Source organism: Acanthaster planci, unplaced genomic scaffold (assembly GCF_054643075.1).
Source record: "Acanthaster planci isolate LZ-2023a unplaced genomic scaffold, COTS_SCS Contig7, whole genome shotgun sequence".
Classification (NCBI taxonomy): Eukaryota; Metazoa; Echinodermata; class Asteroidea; order Valvatida; family Acanthasteridae; genus Acanthaster; species Acanthaster planci.
This window is the reverse complement of record NW_028257631.1, coordinates 231,477-250,304: the sequence shown is the minus strand read 5'-3', so window position 1 is coordinate 250,304 and position 18,828 is coordinate 231,477. Positions and strand designations below refer to the sequence as shown.

At 39.4% G+C, this 18,828-nt stretch overlaps 1 protein-coding gene across 2 annotated transcripts in view; it reads left to right on the top strand.

Annotated features, from left to right (window-relative positions):
- The window catches only part of LOC110991008 (uncharacterized), a 38,884-nt gene extending 22,278 nt beyond the window's left edge, over positions 1-16,606 (top strand). For both annotated transcript variants that reach the window (XM_087131663.1, XM_087131664.1), the window contains 8 exons: positions 1,535-1,675; positions 4,804-4,901; positions 5,612-5,753; positions 6,158-6,225; positions 8,995-9,026; positions 9,832-9,876; positions 10,116-10,226; positions 11,856-16,606. In XM_087131663.1, coding sequence (XP_086987789.1) covers positions 1,535-1,675; positions 4,804-4,901; positions 5,612-5,753; positions 6,158-6,225; positions 8,995-9,026; positions 9,832-9,876; positions 10,116-10,226; positions 11,856-12,050 — 832 coding nt within the window. In that variant the 3' untranslated portion in view covers positions 12,051-16,606. The remainder of the gene's footprint in view (positions 1-1,534; positions 1,676-4,803; positions 4,902-5,611; positions 5,754-6,157; positions 6,226-8,994; positions 9,027-9,831; positions 9,877-10,115; positions 10,227-11,855) is intronic.
- Positions 16,607-18,828: the final 2,222 nt, after the last annotated feature.

The window sequence follows — 18,828 nt, the reverse complement described above, 5'->3', positions numbered from 1 at the left end:
ATTTGTTTTTGTCATAAAATGAAACATGCCCCATTACCCTGGTCTCATGCAGTTCGGACAGGAATCGTGTAGACGTTTACTCTGAGACTTAGTCTCGAGGTTTTCGTGTGATATCGCATTGAATCTATCATTCCCAGACAATGGTAGATTTTAAACCTTCCCAGTTGTTGCAGATAATATGCCAAGGATTTTTGGAGGACTGCTGCGACAGGTATCTAGTGTTTGCAAAAGCACCTCGAATTTAGAAAAGTGACAAATAAGCCTGGCCGACTGCTTGTGTTGTGTTGCAATTGACGGTGTACGATGCTGTGCTGATGGACCACCACCAGCTTTGGGCCTGCCACAGCAGTAGGGCTGAGTCAATTCGAATAAGTCACTATTTCAAAATTCAACCTTCTATTCGATCGAATATCCGAATTTTGGGTTGTACCAACCACCGGATTGTTGATGAACAATCCATGTACAAAATCAGTTGCAATAATGCACACAGTTGTACACTATGATCACTATAATAGCTTCTCACATCTAGGAGTATCTCCAGCCATGATTAAGCAAGATTTAGAGACGAACAGTATTTCTTGTCCTTTAAAAATTTTTAATGAATAATTTACTTTTTGAATCATTGTAAGATTTCTGTCGCTTTTCATTTGAATTTGCTTGTAACAAGCTTCCACAGTACAGTTTTTTCATTTCAAACAAAAGAAAATTCTCCCTTCGTTTTCATGAATGTTGAATTTGAATGTTCGTACTTGGAAAATACTACTCGAATGTTTGATGTTCGATCGATTATCTGGATAATTGGATATTCGTCACAGCCCTACATGGGAATTAAATCCACTCACTTTCACAAGAAGAATCCGATACTTGTTCATCTCTTTTTCTTTGACACATTGAAAATTGTAGACTCGGCAAACGAGTATGCATGTGGGTTGCTGTCTTTTTTTCAGAAGTTTCACGTGTACACACATTACAAGGTAGCCCGCGATTTAGCCCAAGATTCAAGTCTGGGTACTCCTATGCTGATGTGTTATTCTCCATGGTGTGTGAATAGTCTGTTGCCACTGCATGTGAACACGAGTGTACTCTCACATGTATGCCATACAAGTTATGTTCCTCTCCTCCTTGGATGTCTCATACTCCTTCATTTCGGAACAAATCTCACACATGTTTTGACCAGCTAAGAGTAAGATTTTAGGTTAGTCGAGATCTTACAGATTAATGTATGCTATTGTGCATTTTCTACATGTCATCAAAACTCTTCATTTTAATGCATTTGAGCTACAACAATGCCAGTTTACACGTATCTTCATGCATTCCTGTTGTGCCTTTTCTGTACCTCTTTAAGGTGCCGAGTTATGCAGTGCGTAAGTTTTGCTAAATGTTTGTTGCCAAACCTACTTAGTAAAATTTGATGTCAGTGAAGTTATGCCATTACATTAAGTTTTGTGGAATTGCCTAGTGGACACAAAACTAATAATTACTATCGACAAAGTTGACCAAGTTTTTTGTGTGCATTTGTATCTTACCATTACAGTATTGTCCATTGGGTGTACATACACTACCCTCAGCTAGAGTTAGCTGCAGAATACATGAAGATGCTACAGCTGCTGATTGTTTGTCACTTTTACCTGTCCCGCTCCGTAAGACTGCTGCGAAGAGACCACCTCAGTATGAAGTAAGTGCATCCTACTATGGATGTTCATATGACAGTGTTGTAACCAAGTCATTTTTCCAGAAGTCAAGTCACAAATCATTTTTCCCTAGTCGCACACCAGCTTTTCCATAAGTGATGTCAAGCTACAAGTCATTTGGTTACATCAAGTCACAAGTCAAGTTTTCAAGTCTGTCTGATGTCAAATTGACATCATGCTTTGACACACTTTCAGTTAGTGCTGCAAGTAGGTGCCAAGGTTCGGTTCGGGTTCGGACACGGTTCAGAAACTTTTGCCAAACTTCGGTTCGGACATGTTCACACGTGTACATACATGTACAATGCACATAGAGACATCGAAGAGTTCGCTACATACGTGCTGTATATAGTACTTCCGTGTGTAAAATCTCCTCTCCATCCCCATCCATGAGCGACTTCGATGTGAACATAATTTTTTTCCAAACTGTTTCCCCAAAGTTTGTTCAGGAGTTAAAATTCCCTAGAAAGTTACCGTTGGAGGTGTGACAGTTCCCGACTGTATTTTACAGACCAAAAGCGGTTGTGTTTGGACAACGCTTGGCTCAACAAAATGATCGTAGGATATGTGAAAACAGAAAAAACCAGCATGCTCAAATGGGAGTTTCCTCTATTACAGGATACAAAATGAAATTACATTTCCTGCGAATTGTGTTTTAGTTATTTTTCATGAAACAGCTTCAACTACCAAACTGTGGCTTTTGATGTTTCGAAGAACCTTCAGCTTTTTTTCCCCAGGACGGCACCCATGTGGCCAAAGGGGCAATTTTCCATCAGTATTTTTTGAATGGATAACGGCATTTTGTAATTTGAGATTTGCGAACAACTTATAGATCTGGCAAAATCCATTACAAGTATTCACACTACAACTTCGATTAAACATGATCAAACGAATGCCAAATTAGGCCACGGCTTGAACAAAATCTTGTTGTGTGCTGGATTGCGCGCTGGATCACTGCACCAGCTCGCCTGGCAAAATCAGATTTCCCTCCGGAGTTGCCTTCAATCGAGCACGAGTCCGACTGTGATCAGCATCCAATCAATCCAATCAAATTTGTTTTGCACGGCCATTTATGACATCATTGTCCTAACATGGAACGTAAGGCCGTGGCTATCGTAGATTGGCAAACATAATGCTAAATCTGAATATACATAAGCGCAATTAGATGTAGTGAGAATTTAGAATTGGTGTGCAGCGGAAATGCCGTATGTTGCATGTTCTCGCTTGATTATAAGTGAATTCTCACCACGAGCTTTTTACAACCATTGCGCTATGCGGGGCCTGTTACGTGCGGAGAATGCACGGCAGAAGAAAAATCAAAAGACGGGAATCAGGACACTAAAACATACGAGCAAAGGACAATAAAGGAACTAATTTGGAATAACATTTAATTATTAACTTAAATCAGCAAAGCAGTAAATTAAAACAAAGTAAATCTAGTGGTTTGCTGCAACTTAAACTTCTCATGCAAAGGCATCGTGAATTTGAACAGTCAAAAGCATAAAAGGAAATTTTTTACATTAGCACAGCCAAGCAGAATTAATTACACTGAAAATTAGCAAGCCGGCAAAACAAGTTAATATGCGAAGAGGCAAATTATATTCGGCCGAGTATGATTACCTTAAGGAGCCAACACAAGAACAGAAGAAAATTAGGCCCCGCCCAGTCAGTGCCATGGCTAAAAGGGCGCGGTCGTTGGGCCAAGCACATCCGCACTCCGCACCAGAACAGCCCAGTTCAGACAGGCAGGTCAGTGTCGATCCCCGAGATTCAGCTTCCACATGGAGCCACGACACTCCAGGGTCCACGGTCCCTCAGCGGTGTCAGCCTTGGCCACGGTGCGGCAGTAATCGAGGCGTAGACGACAAGGAGGTGCTGACCCAACGCCAGCCATTTCGAAACGCACATGCTAAAAGCATATAGGCACTGACTGAGAGCGAAATCAATGACTACGGAGTCTTTTATAGGTTTTTGGAACGTGCCTAAATTCCACACGTACCTTTTCAGGGAGACACAAAAGGATTCGGATCAACTGGGATCGTAACAGGGCCACCGTAAGTTTATTGTACATGTACATTTACAGTACTTGTGTACATGTACATGTGCAAGCACATGTGCTGAGCACAAGTGTCGGTGTGGCATAACTCGTTATCCATTTTTCGTTGAGTTTGCTTTTTTATCAAGTTTTCTTGCATGTATTCTGTGTGCTAGCAATGCCATATTGGAGCGTTTGAACCAACCAGTTTGGTTTGGTTCAGTTCGAAAGTGCCATGCTCGATGTTTTTAGTTTTGGTTCAGTGGTTTGGCTGAAGCACTACTTTCAGTCATACTTGCATATGATGTGACTGATGTTCTCTATCAAAAAAGTCTGACCTTGCTTCGTTATTTTCCATGATAATAATTGAAATATTTTAAATGATTAGACATTAGTGCACATAAGTGCACAGTACGCATTGATTCAAAATGGGCATGTAGAGTCAGAATTCCTCTGTAGACCAACCTCGGATCGTGAAGACGCTGCAGGTTTAGCAGCTTGGAAGTCATTCTTGACTATTTGTTTCTCCAACCAGTACCGCTAGTGGATTGATTGTGTGCTGCATTATGTGAACTGGAGTGGGACAATTCATTCCTACATGTAAATCAAGCGTTTTGCATACACATTGTCTTTGAGTTAATGAGAACTAGTACTCTAGTGTCTCAGATCCCTACGGTAGTCACATTTTATGTGTTCTGTACATACATGTACATGCAATAACCATGAGTTTGTTCACAAAAATTTGATTGTGCATGTTGAAACATGATCTGGGTCCACCCTCCTAGATTCTTAAAAATCCACGAGAAGGTTAGGAAGATTTGCAGAATTGAGACCCCAACATTTCTATTGCATGAATCTGGTACCCTTGAATTTCAAGTACAGAGAATGTAAGGTGGTTTAGCTGCAGAATGCCACATATCGGAAGATGCAGTGAGGCTTCAAGTAAAAACTGTTGGGGAGGTGATGCCATATAACTAAGATGACTGAGTAACATACCAATGTGGATACTGTTTGAATAAAGGAATCTCTATGAAAAGATTAACTTGCTTCCAATTATCTTCTCATGTTTTCTGTTTCTAGGCTAGTCCTTCCTGCATTGATTGCCTTCTTTGCCTACTTCAGTGTTGTGGCTGTCATTGCTATTGTTATGTCAAAAGACACAACTATGGAGTGCTTTGGTAAGCAGAGAGCTGACCAAGAAAGTCTTACCACTTTAAGCCTTGTACTAACAGTGTTTGCCTCCCAATTTTGTTACGATCAGTTTTACTATCAGCCTGAGAATGTTGGTGATTCAGTAGGACTAGGCAGTTTGAAGGTACACAAAGGGGTCAAATGCCTTTCAGATACTGTATGCAAGACATGCTGTGCTTTCATTAGAGTGTGTAAGGCAGGTTTTCAAGTTAAAATTGACCATATGCAGCTGCTGTCCACAAATCAGCTGTCCATTGTTCAAATAAGACCCAGTTAGATAGTCATTGTACTTTAAGTTCATTCTTGTTGCATGTTGTCATTTTGACTATACATGGAAAGGTTTTTCCAAGGATATGCCATGTGAAACAATTTGAAACTCTCTGTGAATATTGGCCCAATGTGGTACAAGTTCATTTGAATCATATACACTGGTAGTACTTGGTATTTAGAATAGTAAGTAATTGTAAGGAGCAAGTAACCTCAAATGTCATAATAGGCATAACATGCTGAATAAGAAGCATGCCTGTATGCTTTTGTGACATGAGAGGGCGCACTTCATCACAGCACAATACTCCTCCCAGCGTTATGCTGATAGTACATGTAGTATTATTCTGGAACATTTTAGAGATGGTACAAGAAATGAGGTCTGTTTACAGATAGAAAAAGCAATCTGTGGGTGTGTATTGTATTGCTGTAGATCCATACTGGGTGATGATGTCCGCTGTTGAATTCTTCCTGACGCAACTGTTCTTACTGGCTGGCATTTTGATTACCAAGAAGATGAATGAAGTGACTACTTTAGAAAGTGCTAGGAGGCAACAGAAACGCAATCTTTGGAGGTATTGAGAATGTTTTTTAATTCATTTCAATGACACATTTATTTCTTCACTTCAGTGAACAATGTTTTGTTACAAATATGTGTCAGGAGCAAATGTTGGGTCTCCAATTGAAACAGAAAACTCTTGAAATTGACATTTTCTTCTTTCGATGACATTGCAGCAACAGCAGCCACATTTGTCAAAAAGAATATGGAATAATGTAAAATTTTGTGTAAAGACTAACCAAAAGGGGATGTCAATCAGCATTCAGACATTAAAATTGCACAAATGTATTTCACTAGTAAAACTTCATTCCATGGGCCCATATTTGTATGATGCAAGTCAGGTTTATATCGACATGTTACCAACCTTTTCTTGGAAAACAGTGTAGTATTGATAAATTGTACTTATGTTTTGCATTGCAGCATCATTATTGCCTTTGAATTGTCATCCTTGACAACGATGCTGTTTGACGCTGTTATGCTGATACTCAGTAAGTACTGGTTGCTTTCAGCTGATGTTGTGGATGTTTGTGTTTACTCATGGAGTAAATCTCTTTTGTTAAGCACAGTTCTAAATCAACCAGTTTGATTACTGGACAAATGGTTCACTGATCATCTAGCAAGTAACATTCCCTGCAACTGCCAGCTCAGTCAGTCATATTCCAACCACAACCCAGTCAAGACTTCATAATAGCATTCCCCCCTGCATGCTTCTGTGCTCTTAATTTATCCTTGCAGTGTTAGAATCTTCGATTAGTTTCCTGATGATGGACTGGGTACATTATCCAAAAAGTTGAGTAAAAAAAAGTTGCTCTCAGAACCTTACTCACAAAACTCCACGGTACATGCTACTGGGGGATTCAATCCATTGCTCACTTCACCTTGCAGTCCTTCACATCTTATCTTACTCATTGCTTTAAACACTATAGTTGCTACCTAATCTAACTAAATGATTGGAGGTTGCCAGAGCTCCTTTGCATTAACGGCCTCAAAATAGTCTGGCAGTCTATATCAATAGAAACCCTTAACAATTTTCCCCCACACATTGCCCATTTTCATTAGGATGTCAGGCTGGGTGATGAATTAACACAAAAGCCCAGTTTGTTCTTTAATGCGAACTCTAGTTATTGCTGATAAACAAATGACCGTAAGACTCATTTTGTGGTATCCAGTCACCTTTGTCTTTAGCCCTGTTTGCACTGGCCTTTTTTTTGGGTAAACTTGCCGAGATGATGGGTACTTTGTGCGGACATCCCCGGAAGACTTCCTCTCGGTTACTTTTCCCGAGCCACGCGGGAATTTTTACTGGCCAACTTCTGGCCAGGAAGAATTCCCGGGACACTTTTCCCGAGACAGAAAGTCCAGTCCGGACAGTGTAAGTAGGTAAAAGCAGCTCAGGGAAGCGTGCATCTGGTTTACTGGCTCAGGTTACTAAGGTCAGGCTCAGGCTTCAACTGTTTTTTTTTTACTTCCTGACATTGAGGTTGTAAGTGCAAAAGTAAGTCTGATAGTGCCACAAAACATCAAGTAAGATGCAAAAGAGCCAAACATTACAGTACTTTAATTTAAGTTAAACACTTCAGGCCCACAATTGGGGATTTGATTTCCTACACGAAGCCTGAGACGGACACAAAGTTGAGTATTGGAAAACGGCCATAATTCTTTGGTCAAAGGGTGAACACGAAAGGTCACGCAAAGCGCCCTCATGTGCCAATATAGTGACAGCTCGGTTACTTTTCCCACGTGTCTCAGTAAAAATCCCCGCGTCGAAAGTCCAAGTGCGGACGGTGGTAAAATTTGCTCAGGTTTCATTTTCTGTCCGCTTGGTAAAATCCTCAGAAAATAAAGTCCAGTGCGGACAAGGCTTTTCAAATCACTTAATTTCTGGAATGAAACCATGGTACTGGTTGATGAAAGAGCACCACTGAAGAAAACAATGAGTGGTGACTTTCCATTTGTGAAAACTTCAAGGAGACTCAGAATAGTTCCCATAACATAGCCAGAAAATAACTTGAAAAGCAGTTTTGTCCATAACCACTGTGTTAACAAATGCCATGCATTGCATACATTGGGGGTTAGAAGAAGAAACAGAAGGGGAACAGTAACATGCATGCAGGGCACTTAATTCAAACAACACATGGCTCAGTTGAGGCACTTCCTGAATGTCCTGCTGTGACTGAGCATATACTCACAGTGCAGAAACTGCACAATCCAGTGCAAACAGTATACAAATAATGAATGTTTAAGAGTGTGATGGCAAGACTAATTGCTCAAGGTGACAGATAAAACGATCTGGATTTCATTTGTCACCAAATGCAGTTATTCTTTCCATTTCACGGATGCCCATCACTCATTGTTTGTTTTTATACCACACCTGTATAAATCCTTGTCATCTGATTTTCTGAGTACAGCTGGATTAATTCACTGATTCAAACTGGAAGTTGTCCAGTTGTGAATCCGTTAATCTTCCGGCATGATGTTCCGAGCTGGTTCAATCGTTTGGCAGCATTTATCTGCTTACTTATATTGGCAGTATCAGCATTACTCACAAAAACAAGTTCTTCTAATTATTTCATACAATTGTGAAGGGCGGAGCTTGATTGCTTGTCATGTTGCCAAAAAAGAAACTTACGCCACTACAACCTGCAGTGCAATTGATCCGAAGGTGTCCATTATTAGTTTATACAATGCATTGTGTGTGTGCTGTGTGTTGGTACAAATAATTCAATGCCAAGTGAACAATGATCCACCAATCAGATGACGGGGATTTATGGAAGTGTTGTATAATAACAAATTACCCCTGAAGTTGTGGCACTTGAAATGGGGGTGTGACATTTCTCAAACCTCATCGTTGTCTTTTGACTATTGGCTCCTACTGCATTCCTCATTAGGGAACTTATAGATTGGATTGTTACTTCAGGAACATTAGTCCTTCGAATGTGATATCCAAGAGGGGACAAATTCATTTCAATCTTAAAGGAATACAAAAAATGAGACCCTAAAACTCATCAAAACAGCCCTTGAAAACATAACCTCGTAACGTTCCACTGTATGACATGTAGTACATTGCATTGTGATCATGGATTACTAGACTAAACTTGGTCAGATGTTGAAACTGCCTTTGAGTTCTATTATCAGAACCCTTTTCATTTCAGGCATTTCTAGGACTGTAACAAATAGTAAAGAATACCCTTTGAAATTCACATTGCTTTCATCATATTTAAATATATTTTGTATACCTTTGTTGTGAACCTTTTCAGATCCACAGAATGCCAGTTGTGCAGATATTTACGTAAGTTAATGAAGCTGTAATATTCTGCAAAAGAGAGAGTGAGATGGAGAATGGAAGATATATCAAAATAGAAATACAAAATGAAAAGGAACAATGAAAAAATGACCAAATCACCCAGTGCAAGAGAAAGGGCGATATGGCTGATTCAAATGAAGAGTTGCTTCTTTGGAATGTGATCTATCATAGTGAGAGATGTAAAGGAAATGTTGCTGTGGAGAAACCCGTTTTCTGAAGCTGTTTTATTTTGAAACAAGTTGGTTTCATGGCACTGTTTCACAGTTAAGAGACATTCCAACAAAATGTATTTTAGACAAAACTTGTGTTCACTTTTAAAGTGTATTTTGCCATAGATGTAAACTCAACTCTGGCATTCGCAAAGAGATTCCTGTGGGCTTTTTAAAAAAGTTAACATACTCTTGGCTGTACTTATTGCAGACCTTTCAGGTGAAATGGACGTTAGGTTCCGTAATGGAAATACTCTACCATAAAACCAATACCACAGCATTGACCACTTGCTGCCAGAGCTGATCCTTGTAACAAAAGACCGTACTCGGAATAAAAGACCTGCTGCTGGGAATTAGCATCATTTTTTGGCTTGCATTTTTCGAAGGTAATCCGTCACTGTTTTTAAACAGTATACCGCTATTTTGGGCATAACGCGCCCGCGAATTAGCACTGCAGATAAAAGTTAAGCCCTGTCACCTCAAGATACTCGTTAAATTTGGTCATGGTATATTCCTAGACATATCTGCTGTTACTTGAAAAATAAGGCAAAGAAGTGTTCTTCTGATTTCACTTTCAACAGAACCGGAGCCAGATTGTCTATAGCATCACCTACCTGTTCCTGATGGTAAGGGACTTACAATGTACTCTACTTATTCTGATCATTTTAAAGGCTGCTAAGCCCATCAGTTTTCTGGATAGAAAATTGATGGATCATTGCCCTTGGCTGGTTTCAGGGGATATTGCTAAGATTGTAAATTTGCTATCCAGTTCCTGCATAGAAACTCTTTGAAACCAATCTCTGTCCCTTAGATATTTTGCTCTGTATTTAATTTTTTTTGCATTGCGTTTTTCTCCTCCCTACAGCTTTTCAAGATTGTGGTGCCTATTGTCACACTTTTAGCTGTCTTTCACCCTGTGTCTCGATACACCGATAGCAACCAGGAGGACTTTCTAACCAGTGATACACAATATGGGGTAAGTGCATTGATAATTAATTGATTTAAAGTTGGTTTGTTTTAAAGGCAGCTGTTGAAAACTTCACTCATTGATTACGGCCATGTATCACTTTTGGAAACATCTGCAGAGCTGCTTACTCATTTGTATCAATTTGAATCAGAAGGGGCAATTAGGGAGCACTTTCCTATCCAACCAACAAGGCTGCAGTTCCCAATGATATCTTCAGGGTTTTGAGTCTGAGGGCATTTTTTCACAAGGCCCAGCGTCAGTCATGAACATTGGCATATGCAAGAGGTCATCCTGCCAGACAAACCAGCTTAATGAACAACTCTTTGGGATTACCTGTCCCATTCTCTTATACAGGTTGGCCCAAACTGTTAGTTTTACCATTAACATAAGCTCAATGCATGCATGCTGACATGCATGTGGACATGATCTGTACAGGCTTTGATCTGTACAGCGGCCACCAGCGGCCACTGCCGCAATGCCCGTGAATTGCCATGATGCCCTTTAAAAATAACACTTACCCTTTGGTCACTCTGCCGACGTGCCCCTCTTCAATGATCACTAGGCGCCTACATGTATTTTAAAGTTGTATTCAACTTTCAAGTTACCATTTAGGTAACTCGCTTCAGGTTGAAGCCTGTCTAACAATAAAAACCTTTGTCAGATTGAAGTAAAACTTCATAGGTGTTTTCATGTCTTAACAGCAGAGCGTGAAATTACGTTTGGACATCGGAATTTTCTGGGCACTTTTTGTGTTTGTCCGAACAAAATCAAAGATGCTTGGGCAAATTGTCCAACCAACATATCAATAACAACTCTTAAAATATCAACACTATGTGTGGGATTATGGTGTCCAATTTAATTAATTAAGCCCAAGGCATTTATCAGGGCTGATCGCTCATCACCGGCCCATGTCACCTAGTGCCATACACATGTGTATACTTTACTTGCACAGACATGAAATTACCCCATAATTGTTTGCGCATTGCGTAGGTCATGATGTCAACCAATGTTCAATTTTCCATTGTAGCCCATGCATGACACATAACCTGGGTACCAGGCAATATGGACCAGTAGTGGTTGGCTGCATCTGTGCCGTTCCTCCGGTTCAACCCAAGTGTGGTGCGCACACATTATATTTCTGTATGTGCGATGGGATTATACCCTCATTGACCTGCAGGTCTTACTCCTGCTGAACACGAGTAGCTTGCTTGCACGTAGCCCTTAGTCACGGCTCAAACTTGCTCCAAGTTAGACTGTTTCCCGATCTCCATAGGCTGAACAAAAATAATAATGGGGTTGGGAACCCCATCCCTACCTTCTATATAATGTGGCAGATCAAAAGCTGGTAATGGCAGAATAAAATTTATTGTGTTATGACATTTTGTACAAGCACCTTTTTGGTCTAATTTCATGCTCTATAACAGCCATGCCAAGTTTAAAAAATGATCAAACATGGAACAGCCAGGATTTTGGGAGGGGGCTGATTTGGCTGGGCTTTTTTTGGGTCAAGTTATGTCCCACATCCTTGCAACCAGTTCTGTCCACGTCTTGTGTAAATTTGTTTGTTCTTGCTTGCTTAGAACAGCCATGATATGTCATTGTTACCTTCTCATGAATTGTCCTCCCTTTTCCTCTTAGGCGTTTCAAGCCCGCTTTGCATCTCCTGGCAGCTATCGACGCCTTTATCAACCAGGCACAGAGGATCATGGCATTCCCTGGGTACCCCCCTCACAGTATGCCAGCCCTGCCCGTAGAACGCAGTCTTTCCCCAAGTTGCCCAGCATTCAGGAAGAACATGAGCCAACAAGCCTGTCACTGCCGGTAACAGCATGAACCTTACCAAACTCTTTTATCGAGTGGTGACAGTTGACCGAATATTATAAGTCATTTGATGGTAAGAATTCATCAATTGCTACTGTACCAAAAAATCTTTTGATAGGGATAATGCTTCCCAAACCAATAGCAAACTCATATTTGAACAAGAGACATCTACCTATGCTAATGTTCTGGCCAGAACCTGTTATCATTGTATCTATATTAATTGGGGTGCTTCCTGAAGAGCCTTTTTCATTTACACTAATTTTGTAGCAGTTGGCTTAGTTTATAATTTGCCCAAATGCCTTCATTGTATTTTTGAGAGTTGCGTGCCGTACTAGGCCTTAATAATTATGTGATCAACAAAACTAATCGGAGCATTTATTGCAAGAGTTGCAGTAGTTGGTTGTGAGGGGGAAATGTACTATACTGAAGGCCTTTTTATAAGTCATTGTGTACAAACTTGGATTATCAGAGCTAGTATTGCCAGAACTTGAGTGTCTCAAGTGTACTAAGTGTTCAGTTAATTTGGATTTTTCCCTGCCCGATGTGTATTGTACCCCTGTATGCTCAGTTTTTGCCCCCGAAGGTTTGTGAAAAACTACAAGCATACTCAGGTGGGACTCGAACCCATGACTTCCTGCTTACTAGTGCAGACATCTTAACCACTCAACCACAGAGCTTGCCAATGTTGGCTGGCTGGTTCGAGTCAGATGTAGCAGCGGGTATCGTAGTGTTCAGCTCACACAGCCAGTAAATCCTTGCTTCCATGAAGAGGACAAGTTATCTGATCGCTGTAACATCATGTCCATGTAGCCAATCTAACAGCACATACAAATACTATATGTCGCTCAAGCCAGTCAGTGTACCTGTGTCAGAAGAACCAGTAAAGTAAGATAGATGTCAGCCCCTTGCAAGACCCAGTATAGATTGCTCTGAGAAATTATACTGCTGCATCACAAACAGGGATAGATATGTCCTCCTAAAGTAGCCAGGTTTCAGGCTTTCTTTAAATTTTGGATAACATTTCTTGTATAGCTGAACTTCAGGCAAAAAGTCAGCCCCTGCCAACATCCATGCACAAACGTGAACGGCAATATTGTTTTCTTAGGTAGTCTCTTACATTCCATGTTGGGCTTTTGTTTTCTTTGGGGGCAGTCAATCATCCCAAAATAAAGTGTTACTGCAAAAGGCATTTTTTTTAATATGTAAAAGCAAGGTCCTCTCACCTTCGATTCAAAGATTCTGGAAAGACAAACAGCATTTTGTTGCTTGTCTCTGACAAAAATCTGTTTTTGAATTATGTGCAAGTCTTATATGTTCTTACACAAAAAAGCTGTTGGGGCAGGTTTTTTTACCCCCCAAGTTCTTCAACCTTGCAATCGTGCTTTGACCCAACCAAGCATGACGCATTAATACATCAACCGCAGAAATGAAAAACAGTTCTTAAATGAGTGTATATGTCTTGTGTGGAATAAATACGGAAAAGTATGTGTGTGTGTACACGTCATGCAGCGTCAAGTGGTTATAACTGTTACCATTTTTGAACAAAACATGAACTAAAAAAGGTCAGCAACTATTAATGAGCTGCACTATGCAAGTTACTTGTCAGTGTTCTCAGCATGAAAAAGATCATGGACCACATATACGTATGAATTTCAGTTCAGTAGTGTTTGGAGTAATACTACAAGTAATCAGACTTTGTCTTTTTTCTGACCTCACAAACTCTGTGAAGTTGGCCCAGTTCATTGCCAGTGGAACATTTAGAACCCTACATTAAGTACAGTTTACAGCTAACTTTCAAATATTCAGAGGCATTTTTAGGTCACAAATGTATGTACTCTATTTGTCTTCACAGCATGGGACCAGCAGCCAATTTCACGAAACGTGACATACTCTTGAACCATGCATAAGCCTTGCCCCATAAATTTATGCTGTAGGTGTGCAGTAAATTTACGTTTCATTTCACAAAAAGATGCACCATGTTTTAATAATATTAAATTTCTTGGACAAGGATGATAACAGCTTTTGTGATAGCTGTTTCTTTCAAATACCACAACAGTCATCAAACAGCCGTTGAATAACCTCCACCCCTCATTTTGAAATATTTTCATCTTTGATGGAACCGAAGAGAAATTCTCGCAGTTCCCTCACAGCCAAGCAAGTTTTTCACTACCTTCTAAAAACAAGGTTGAATGTTTCTCATATTTAGCTTTAAGATCAGCAATGGTGAGGTTGAACCAAACATGATGAGTAAGTCAAATTGTTATTTTCACTTTGTTTGGTGCAACCAAAATTAATTTTTGGCATAAGTCACAGAGTTACGGCGTAAGTTTCGTGAAATCGCTCTTCATTTGTTGTGCAACTTATGCAATCAAATGTGGTGTAAGTTGAGTTACACCATTGCATAAAATTTCTTGAAATCGGCTGCTGATCTAGAGCCATTTTGTATGTATGTACTTTTGAATTTGAGTGTGATGATATTGATTTGTTCTCGATTGGATATACCATCATATTGTATAAATAGAGGGTGAGCATGCCAGCTGAGAACTTTTAAAAATATTTTTTGTTTGTAAATCCTGAGTAAGTTTAGGAAAACCACTACGTTTTGTACATCCATGAGGATTGAAAATATTGAAAAATATGTTAATAATCATAAACATTAAATCTCTTTGCCTGTACAGTATTTAAAATATTATAAACTTCTTTTATTCTTGAGAAATTGATTTAAGTTCAACTAAATGAGTACTTTTATATGAAAAAAGGACAATTGAGTACATATATGCAGAAAATATTGCCACCAAGTAATGTACTGAATTGCCAACAAGAGCACAGGAAAGGTGATCATTGCGTTGCCATTTCTGGAAAGATCCCCATGTTCAGTGCTTTTAACTTGGGCTTAATTTCAAAGAACTGCATAATTAATGGCTAATTATGAAGTAACATGTTCTCCATCCACTTGACAGAAAATTTAAAGCAATCAGCACAGTACAAACATGCCTAAAACCCAGACAATCAGAGCGAAAAAGTTGCAGAAATCAAGGACGTTGCAAGAGAATCTTCATGCTTGGACAACTATTAGCATATCCATGCCATGAAAGAGTGAGCAGCATCATTTGCTGCTGTAGTAAGTTCAACTTCCATGCTGTTAGGCAACACTATGAAATTGACTTGTGAGACAGTGACAGCAGAAACAGAGCAAACAACAAAAAGCTAACAATTAAAGTTTTGAGTTCCATATTTTATAATCAAGTTCCACTTAATAGAGAAAGTTGCTTACGTTTAGCACCTGTTTCTATTACAGTCTCGCACACTTTGGTTGAGACTCACAAAGATATGCACAATGGAGACTGCTTGTTTAGTCTGCCTTATTTTGACCATAACTTGGATATAGCTGGCTGGCATTTTGCAGTGAAATGGAGGTACATATGAATAAGACCTTACTGGGAAAATACAAAAAAGGATGAGAAAGCCTTGTTGCTAAAAGGACCCCAAGGATGACTGCTTGCTTAAATGACAGAGTACAATTTGTACCCTTCCCCTCCCTCCCAAAAATCTTCCAATCGACTTCCACTGGTCACATGTGAGTCCAGTGGTAAATCCCAGCTTTCATTTGAAAGGGAATAGCTGAGGGAAAGCCAGCCAACACAGGCATTGACTGAAGGCAATGGACTTGAGATGTACAATGTAGTATGATGTCATTTTAGGAAAGAAAACTTGCAGTTGGTTCCAGTTTTTATGCAAGCATGTAGCATTTGCTGAACTGTAACAGGTGGGACAGTAGCCTCTGTCATCCTCAACTTGAAACTTCCCTGAGAGTCAATGTTCAATGTGTTCATTATCAAAGCAAGTTACTGTCAGTTGTGAAAATTGCAGAGATGATCAAGAAGATGTATCAAATGGAATACTTTTTGCGACATGCATGTTGACAAATTGCTTATGTATAGAGTAAATTGTCCATATCTGTTGGGTCACCTACACATATGCTATTCAGATGGTTATTTTTCAAAATTCCAAGGATTAAGCATTACTGTTGAGTCGCAGAAAATTAATTAGCTCTTCTAACTTCTTTATATGTATGTTTAAGTACTGCACTTTGTTATATTTGGATTAGATATATTTTTACTTTTTTTGTAAATATACTGTGGGAACTCAGGCAGCTTGTTTTAAAAAAGGTTTCAGAAAACCAATTTATGAAAATAGTTATGAAGAAATGTATATATAAATAAAGCTTAATAGTAATATGTGGCAAAAGTGAATTGTGTCTTGCCCCAAACCCATTCGTTGAAAACATGCTTGGTGATTTTCAGGTAGTTGCAATTTTACTGCTTGAGTTAGTACATGATAAAATAATTAAAACCTTGCACTTTCGGTTTGTTGAAGCAAAATTTTGCATTATTTTTAACCACTGTAGTACAGAGGTGTCGCAAGCCCGTTTAAATCATGTGTACATTCAAAAAGTTGTTTTTTTAAATCAGTTTTATATTAAGGTAATTATTTCATTTATACTCATTCATAAATTATGATTATTTCAAAATTAATCGTTGTGGTCTAATAAATTGGAGATCACACGAGTCCTATTTTATTTTGATTTCTTTATTTTATTTTGAATTTCTCCCAAGATCGCCAAATTCACTCATATTAGGGCACATTGATACATTCATGGGCAACAGCTTTTTAACAGGCCATACTGAATGTATTGCATAGGTTATGTCAATGTTGATAGAACCAACATGTATTTGCCATTAGGCTTATAATACAGAGGCAAATCCAATCCATTCAAACAAAACCAAAACGCATCTGATGCAGTCATTGTTGTGCTGTGTAAATGTTTAATGCTGCACTGTGCAAAAACTTGGATTTAGTGTATGAGGCTAGAATTGATGGCAAGTCGTTACATCGTCATATTTCGTCTGTGAACTTCAGTCGAAATTTTAAGATAAGTAATTGTGAGTAACATGATCATCCGAGACAAGGACCAACACGTTGCAACGTACATGTACGTGTACGTCCCGCCGGCCGCGTACGTGAAGGTAGAAATACATTTTTAACGTCTAGATTACAGCTGGCAACCAATCAGTAATCTTTTTTTGGGTAGGCCGTGTCCGAATTACTTGGCTACGTCCGTAAATTAAACGCAACTCTATGGGAACTGGCCACAGCCACTACCATAGACTCGTGTGTAATTTTAAGCAGCAGCCAAGTGATTCGGACACGGCCAATTACACTTCTTTTTCCAAAGATGTACTTTGCGTCGGGGATACAGGTTTTGCCTATTACACCAGCATACTGCATTATGCATAACACTTTGAGCTCACTTTTGTCCAAGAGCTGGCGAAAAAATTCACCAGGTAATAATGAGCACCATCCCATAGTGCAGACGTCTTAACCACTCCGCCACCTAGGTTCTGGCCTCAGCTGGCCTGTCGAGCATGCATGGAGGAACTAGCAGCGCAGACTACGTGAATTTAAAAAGAAATTCGACTTTTTTTCCCAAGCTCTCTGACAAACAAGCAGCATACAGTGTTGCTTTATTCATGTCGTCATGGTAAAGGCAAAAGCTGTTAAAGAGCCTGAAAGTAAAAGGTCACGCAGCGAGCTTCCGGAACTCCTGCGCGGTCCGCCCAATGGGGATTTTACATTAGGCCGTCCTTTCACGTTCAATAATTTTTTGAAGAATTATTCCTAACTGAAACCACCCCATGAAACACTCGTGTCGGAATTTTACCTTTGTCTTCCTCTACTAATATTCAGGAAAAGTGACCTGGTGATGGGTAAAAACCGAATTTCATCAACGACCTTTTACGTCCTGCGATATCGTACCAAGGTCTCCTTGCCCATGCACGTTTGTTTTTACTCCCCGTGAAAATGACATCGGAAAACGTTGCAAAGATTTACCTACCTCCATGTTTCTGTTGCTTTGACATAACGCTGGTGTTGTCAGCAAAGGTTAAATAAAATATTAAAATCCTTTGTAAAAGTATATTATTGCTTTAAACGTATTACTTATAAATCCAAATAATAAGTGAAATATTTTTATCTGTTTTTATTTCGGCTTTTACCAACAGACTACCATAAAATTTCAAACCGTAAATGTTCATCTGCGTACGAGACTGCCGTATTGAACTTTTCTTTATGTTTTTAGATTTTCGGAAGTGATGGGTCAATTTTTGGCAGGATATTTCTGTTTTAGGTCAGGTATTTTTTTTAGTTTCTCTGAATCGATATTCTAGCAAATATTTTCCAAAGCTCTTCCAAGTTGTCACTGAACGAAATTTTTTTACAAATTCTAAGATCTTTGCACGTTATTTTGCCTGTTTAAGTGTTCTGGAAGCGTGCCATCAGGGGCCAACTTTCTGGCTCTATTATTAAAAGAGGGCACACTTAGTATGCCATGGTGTGGGCCTTGATTGGAGTTTCTCCAGCGAAAGTTATTTTCTGACCATTAGTTAAAGACACAATAGCACATCTGATGTAGTTGGGTAATATTATTTTAGGCCTTGTAGCCTACCTCCACGTTAAAAATAAAAGCCTGTCTTACGAATAAATCCAAAAATATTCACTTTTAAAAAGCTTTAAAAGATGATTAGTAGGCCTATAGAAAATTAACAGGACTAGTTTCTTTACAGACTAAACACATTGCTTTTCGCGTGAAGAAATTAAAGGAATTGTAGGTTTTTTGTGGGGGCGGCAAGAAGCGGAAGTCAGGAGGAACAATCCTGGCATACCTGCAGATTTTTTATGTAGGTACTGAGCATGTACAATACATGCAGGTAGCACATTTGCTGCATAAAAA